Raw genomic sequence first — 7501 nt, 5'->3', positions numbered from 1 at the left:
CCCCCCCCCCCCTTTCTCTAAACAGCACATTAAGAGGCACAGAGAGAGCAGATTATAAACCAGCACAACAATTTAGGTGAAATGTTGCAGAATTTCTAATCTTCTTTGTAGTATGGCTTTGTGTAAGGGCAATAGACTATAGCAAGCACACACTACACCGAGTGACTCTTCTGGATCAATGGCTTCATCTCATTCTCTGTTACTTACTGTTACCACAAAGAAAATGGCTAAAGTGAAGACCGCTGGTCTGCAAAACTAGGGATTTTGAATATATATATTTTCATCCATTTCTTCCAAGAAACAAGTACATGTTTCTATGTTCCACTGAAAAAAATTACTATATGCATGAGTTTTAACCTAAACATGTGCTTACAATAATGTAACTAAACTGCTAGCATGACTGAAAAGTGGGCTCCTACATGGGCATGCATGTACCTCTCAACAGCTGCAGAAGCCTTATCGGTATACTGCGGCGTCTCAGTATACCGCGAGCTACAGCTCGCGGTATACTGAGCCTAGGGTGACGGTAGGACGTTAGTTTGTGTCCTCCCGTTACCCTAAGGAGAACTATGGGGAAAAGCCTTAACCCCATAGTTCTCCTTTAAAGCTCAACTCCAGGGGAAGAAAAAAATCCCCTTGCAGTTGGGTTGTTCCCACAATGCAAGGGTTAAATGCTTGTCTAGGGTATAATAAAAAAAAAACAGTTTTACCTACCTGATCCCCCTCCCCCCAGTCTGTACTCTCTACATCTCCCCTCCAGCTTCTGGACCGTCTCTCCGCGTCCTCCTGTACAATGCAGGGCTGTGGGCCCTACATTGTACTGCAAGTCATCAGCAGACCTCCTATTGCTGGAGCATAGGGAGTGGAAGAGGGTGCAGGTGCCACAGTAAGCACTCTCCCTATCTCCCCTATGCTCCAGCTTCTGGACCATCTCTCAACATCCTCCTGTACAATGCAGAGCTCCCATCGGTGAAGCGTATGGGGTGAATGAGGCTGCAGGTGCCACGTTTGCAGCATGAAGAGGGGATCAGTAAAACTGCATTCCCCAATACTCTAGACCGCCCCACTGCAATGGGGTGTCCCATCCCTTCCCCTAAGATAGGCTTTAACAAATCAGGGTGCTCATTTATGCAAACACCAACTACAGCACAGAAGTTAGATCTCTCAAACCTATTGGTCAGTTAAGTGCTTTTAAGTGTCAAAGCACCACATGAAAGCTGAAGTTGCTATTTGCATAACTGAATGTTCCAGATGGAATAAGCATGCAGCTAGTGAAGTCTGATGAGATTTAAATGCTTGCTGTAGGTAAAGTATTCAGACTAAAAGGTGCCCATACACCTTGCGATTATCGTACGATAATCGCGGGAAATCCCGCGATCGTACGATAATCGCAAGGTGTATGGAAGGCGTGCGATCACTGCTACTGTAAGGTCGCACGACTTTTGTCTAACGAGCATGTTTGAAAACCCGCTGAGAATCGTACGACTGTTGGCGGGTTTGTGGCATGCTCGTAAGACAAATGCATGAGCAAGCGCACACAGCCCGTTCAGCATTGCAGTCATCGGAAGCCCGCCCTTCAGGGGTACTTTTGTCTTGCGATGGTTGTAAGGTAATTTAAAAAACTTACGATCTGCCCATCTTGGACAGGCAGATCGTACCCCTGAAGGGCGGGCTTCCGATGACTGCAATGCTGAACGGGCTGTGTGCGCTTGCTCATGCATTTGTCTTACGAGCATGCCACAAACCCGCCAACAGTCGTATATGTCATGTATACGTCATGTATGGCCACCTTAACTGTCCTATTCAGCTATTTATTTTTTTTTAATGAAAAAAGCCTGGCTAAAATCTTTTAGGGACTCCGATCACAGGGGAATAAAGCAAAAAAGATTAAAGCTAAGAGAAATACTGCTTTGGTGTACATAATCTAATGAGAATATACACCTGGTTAATAAGGGACAGCAGCAGTCATGCCCAGGTTTCATAGGCCAGGGACACATTGTACCCTATGCACGCAGTTACACCCATGACTATAAATCAGTTAATTTTGTTTAAAGAACAACTTTTCCAAAGTGTGACGAAGCATTAAGCGAGTGTGTGTGTGGTTTAATTTGGTTTTGCATTGTTTTGTCCCATTTCCAGCAATGTAAAAACCTATATTCTTCATAAGAGCACAAATGCTATCAGGATTTTAAAAGCAAGGATTCACAGAATCCTGTAAAGCTGTAAAACAAATAAATCCCTAGTAAACGTGCACAACCAAAAGGAAACCAACAATAGTGTCCTTACGGCTCTTGGCAGTGACAAAGAAGTCACTGGCTCTTCAGGTAGCTCTGGCTGCATAGGGACAGACCAACAAATATTACATGAAAATTATAGTTATTTTGAAGGCAGAGGAGGACCAGTTAGGGCTAGTTCATACCAGCCACAGTGCATTCCGGCCCGATTGGTGCCAGAACGCACTGGATCACATTCCGGCCGGCTCACTTTGTTTTGGGGCGGTCCGGTGCAGTCAGAAAAAAATGCTGCATGCACAATTTTTTCTGACTGTGCCGGACCGGAATGCAGGCACCAATGTGCCACGCGTTCGTGTGATCGCACTGCGGCGCCATTGACTTCAATGCATCGCCCCCACTCCAAAACAAAGTGAGGCTGCAGGAATGTGAGCCAGTACGTTCCGGCAACAATCGGGCCGGAACACACTGTGACTGGTGTGAACTAGCCCTAAATGAATTCAGGAGCCAGCCTTTCCAATCAAGGAGCCAGCTGATTTTTTTTTTTTTTTAGGAGCCAGCTCCATTGACAACGCCAGCTGTAATTTTTAAGAACATTGGCTTCCTTGCTCCAGAAATTTGTCCAGCCCTGGTCAAGGGGCATCTGTGCATTGTAAAAGGAACTGACTGCAGAATTCTATGGATGGAGGGGATAGAAAGCAATTCTAGCCCAATATTTGAAACTACAGAAGTGCAAATTAGGTTATTGGTGTATATAATCTTAAGATCTGAGAAATGAGGGATATCAGCAATTATATATATGCATACAGTCAAAAAAGAATGAAGCACCAACCTGCTAAGGCCTTAATACGGGACCGCTCAAACAGTCTTGCAGAGCTGTTCTCATTGTCCCATTCGTCGTCCCAGCGATTGTTGACATCGCTGTACTGTTGTTGTATGTCAATGTTGTCGAAGTCTGTCGCGACAGCCGTCATCCTGAACCTCCTTAACCTCTCATCAGCTACAGCTCACTCTGATCTGAAAGAGAAATACATTGCATGTCGGTTCCACTACATGTAACAGTAAGAAACAGTTGACGCCCAAAGAGCAGCAAGAAATGCCTAATTTTCAAAGTATGCATGCAGTGCTCGCTGCCATTAAAAGAGGAACACTGAAAATGTTTGTAGTGAAAACATCAAAAGCACACAATTCTGAGAGCAGAAATTAAATTACAAGTGATTGCAGAGCTTATATATTAAAAGAAAAGTCTGTTATGTGCATCTACTCTTATGTAACAATGGGGGCAAGGAGTCAGGGCACACATGGCATGAAAGGGGCGGGGGGAGAGCTTACAGGATAGTTAGGAAGTTAGAGGGCATGTGAAAAGGACACAGGCACAGGACATTACCAATAAAAGTAGTCAGGCAGAGGGCACCCACGCAGAGGGTACCCAGACAAGGCAGTCATGAATAGGGTATCCAGACAGTGCAGTCACACAGAGGGCACCCACCCAGAGGGCACCTAGACAAGGTCATGATTAGGGTATGCAGACAGTGCAGTCATGCACAGGGCACCCACACAGGGCAAACAAACAGAGGGCCCCCAGACAGGGCTGCAGATATCACATCCAAGATGGCACACCCAGCAGGGGTTATGGATGTCTACACAAGGGGTGCCTTTACAGGTAAATAACATGTACTAAAAAATGTATAATGCGCATATAAAAGTTAAGGGAAGATATTAAATTGAATGGTTTGGCAACAGGGTCTCTTTAATGGGGTACCCCAACATATTGATGCTATTGTTTTTGTAATTTAATGTCAAACACATGAATTCAGTTTTTATAAGCACTGAAATTGCCACTGAACATTAGGTCAATGCACAGAAATAATGCCTTCTGGCAAGAGATCATACACACATTGCAATACACTACTATAAAACAAGACGGGATCTTAGAACTAATAAGCCTTCCCCATCCTCACTCGCCCCCTATTATGATGCTGCACAAGTGCCTCCAAAACCCAAAGGACTCTCGGCAGACACATTTCTTTTACTGCCAAGCCTCCTTATAAGAAAAAGCCACAATTGTAACAAGTTTTTCTTTACCGCCACTGAGTCAAAGATTTACAGCTTCTACTAAGCAACAAGTTCTGTTCCATTGTACTGCAGGAAATGGCTTCTCCTGAATATGAGAACAAAACCCCAACAAATCTTTAGAAACTTAAGTGAATATTTTCTAACTGGTCACGGACCTCTTTCTACATTCTATGTCTATTGGCCTTCCTCTGTGGTTTCTTCCTCCTTAACATGTACAGACCGGTAGTAACAATGCTGATCACAGGATCCCCATTATGAACAATGTTAAGAGGTGTTTTCCTTCCATACATTATTGCCATGGTTATCCAATTGTGTATAGCAGATGTAAGTTAACTCTGGCATCCTCTTCCTCTTAAGCTCAGCAACTTATCTAAACTTCTCACCGTCTCCAGACCACAGGCCTATCCGCTGCTCATTTTCTGCTGTTTGGAGATATTTTGTGAACCACACTAACCACGGGAAATTACTTCCAACTTTCCAGTAAGCAAAATGGCATCGTTCTAGATTGTGCATTAAAAAGGAGAACTATGAGGTGAGTAAAAATCACTCATCGTCATAGTTCGAGCCGACGTGTGACAATTAAACTATCACAGGTCGGCTCTATGGATCGAGAAGTGAGCAAACGCATACCGTTGCTCGCTCACTTCTCGATCATCTCCCTGCAGAGAGCAGTGACTGTCAGTCACGGCTCCCTGCAGGGATTCCCCCCCCTCCCCGCTCCGATCCTCCAGCGCTGAGTGGAGGAACGGACGAGGGATGGGGCAGGCACAGCTGCCTCTGCCTTTAGATAGCTGGCTCTGCCTCTATATAGGCAGAGCCAGCTGTCATTCACGCAGCTGGGTGGATCTCGACAGCATTGTTGAGATTCCTCCCGGCTCCGGTGGTCTCAGTATACTGTGAGCTGTAGCTTGCGATATACTGAGCTTTGGGTCATGGGAGGACGCTAGTATATGTCCCCCCGTGACCCTTAAAAGAGAACTACGAGGTAAGTGTTTTTCCCCATAGTTCTCTTTACAGCTATTTGTGGAAATACCCCCAACTATTTTCACTGCTACTATGATTTCAGGATCAAAAGGCTACATTCAGTTCGCCAGGTCACTACAAATAACATTCAATTCATATGACAAAGCTGGACTCCAGGGAGACAAAGGGCAACATTTTACTTGGTCCTTAAAGGGTATTTCCACTTCTGCAGCCACATTAGGATAACATCTACTTTATATTTAGTGCCAAAAGAAATCTCACCACTCCAATTGCTTAGCTGCCATCAGGACTCCCCAGGTGCTGGATTTGCTGTGAATTTCAATAAAGTCCTAAGGATTGGAATTCTCTAGATAGTGTGGTCTGTTTGTATACTTCTACTTTATATTTGGCTTATCTACCCAATCACATTCCACATTACGTTTTTAAGTGCTTAATGCTTGCTTAAAAATCCTACCTAGCCTCCCCATATGTAATGTTAAGCAGGGGGCTGTGCAAAGTTATGTTTGTTCTAAGTAAGCCTGTCTGTACTGTGCTGTGCTGGCAGATCTGATCATCAGTTGTAAACTAAATCTGAACAATGCTGTCCTAACAAAAGGTTAAAGACTTCAATGTAGCAAAAGTTTCAGGTGGTATGGCTCTGTACCAATGCTTGCTGGCTATAACACTGAACTAACTGGAGTCCAAACATTGCTCAGATCTGCTACTTTGAAGCCTATATCCAGGTAAGAAAAAATACCTCTGCGGTGGGGCTACTCCCAGATTGCAAGGGTTAACAACTCATTGGGGGTCTAAGGGTATTGTGTAAAGGACTTTTACGTATCCGATTCTCGCAGGTTCGCTGATGCTATTACATACAATGCAGGGCCCATAGCACAGCATTATACATGAGGATGCCGAGGGACAGTCCAATTTGGAGTGGAGGGGAGAGAGGTGAGCACTAGGGGATCAGGTAAGTAAAAGTCCTTACATAGATACCCTAGACCAGTGGTTCTCAACCTGTGTAACCTCAGGACCCACATTTGTCTTCGATCATTAAGTCGCAACCCAAATCGCACTGCAATGGAACACACGGCAGTGTGGGCTGCTGTGCTGTGATGAAGCTTCATCCATATGTGCATTGCTTGTACAGCTCCTATGCACGCACTGTAGAGGTTCCGGGAGGCAGAATGTGATGTCGCTCCAGTCCAGGCACCTCTACAGGACATGCGAGGGAGCTGTAAGCAATGCACGTATGGATGGAGCTCCCTCGCAGCCATACCTCCAGCCCACCCCACCTCGACAAGTCAACACTCAGTGCTAGGCAGCATCTTTTGAATGGCTGCTCGGTGTAAGAATGGAAGGTGCTGCTCTATGGGGTGAGCCTCAAAACTAGACAAGTGGAAGACATGCGGTGACCCACTGAACATGGGGTCGCAACCCACTTTTGGGTCACGACCCACCAGTTGAGAACCAAGGCCCTAGACATTAACAAGCAGGTAACCCAGGGGTATGCAATCTCAGCACTCCAGCTGTGGTGAAACTAAAAATCCCATCATGTCTCTGCAAGTCATGTCTGACATGTAGTTCCAAAGCAGCTAAGGTTTCCTACCCCTGGGTTAACTCCTGCAGTTCAGCAAAAGCCCCATGCAAGGGTAGTTCTTTTATTTTACCTGAAGATAAAGATTCCCTTACTTTTGTCATTGTTATAATTCTGGAATAAAACAATGTTCCTGTGACTCTTCATCATAAATCAGGTACACAAATTACTATGACATTCTGGGAAGCAGAGAGCTGGATATTATACTGAGCAGCTGATGGAATGTCTGAATCAGCTGCAGAGTGACTGGGTGGGTTACTTCTCACCAAACTGTATACATTCTGGAAGACCACAAGCCATTCCTGCCATGAAATAGTTTTACCATCCCATAACAGTTTCATGCAAGACACACACACACACAGTGTTATAACTGTATATCCCCAAGACTCTAAATGATATCACTGTGTAGGCAGATATCATATATGAGCACCAAATAGAACCAGTGTGTAGTGGAATCAGGAAGCCCTTCAGCCATATTTTTGTAACCACAGGTTGCAAGGCTGCCACCCCAATCATGGTGCTACTGACCAGCGAATCTATGGCTTGAAATAAGTACACGGCGTCTAAGGGAAAGCGGTGGGGTGGTGGTTTGGTTCATGCTACAGGGGCAGGGGGGTTTGAGGGGGGGGGGGGC

The 7501-nt window shown here is 45.2% G+C and overlaps 1 protein-coding gene across 2 annotated transcripts in view; it reads right to left on the bottom strand.

Moving 5' to 3' along the window:
• SPTBN1 (spectrin beta, non-erythrocytic 1) overlaps positions 1 to 7501 on the bottom strand; it is a 175362-nt gene that overhangs the window by 128125 nt on the left and 39736 nt on the right. For both annotated transcript variants that reach the window (XM_018564321.1, XM_018564323.1), the window contains exon 2: positions 3064 to 3248. In XM_018564321.1, coding sequence (XP_018419823.1) covers positions 3064 to 3205 — 142 coding nt within the window. In that variant the 5' untranslated portion in view covers positions 3206 to 3248. The remainder of the gene's footprint in view (positions 1 to 3063; positions 3249 to 7501) is intronic.

This window comes from Nanorana parkeri, unplaced genomic scaffold (genome assembly GCF_000935625.1).
Source record: "Nanorana parkeri isolate BGI_ZX_2015 unplaced genomic scaffold, ASM93562v1 scaffold744, whole genome shotgun sequence".
In the NCBI taxonomy this organism is placed as follows: domain Eukaryota; kingdom Metazoa; phylum Chordata; class Amphibia; order Anura; family Dicroglossidae; genus Nanorana; species Nanorana parkeri.
This window is presented reverse-complemented; position numbering and strand designations above follow the sequence as displayed.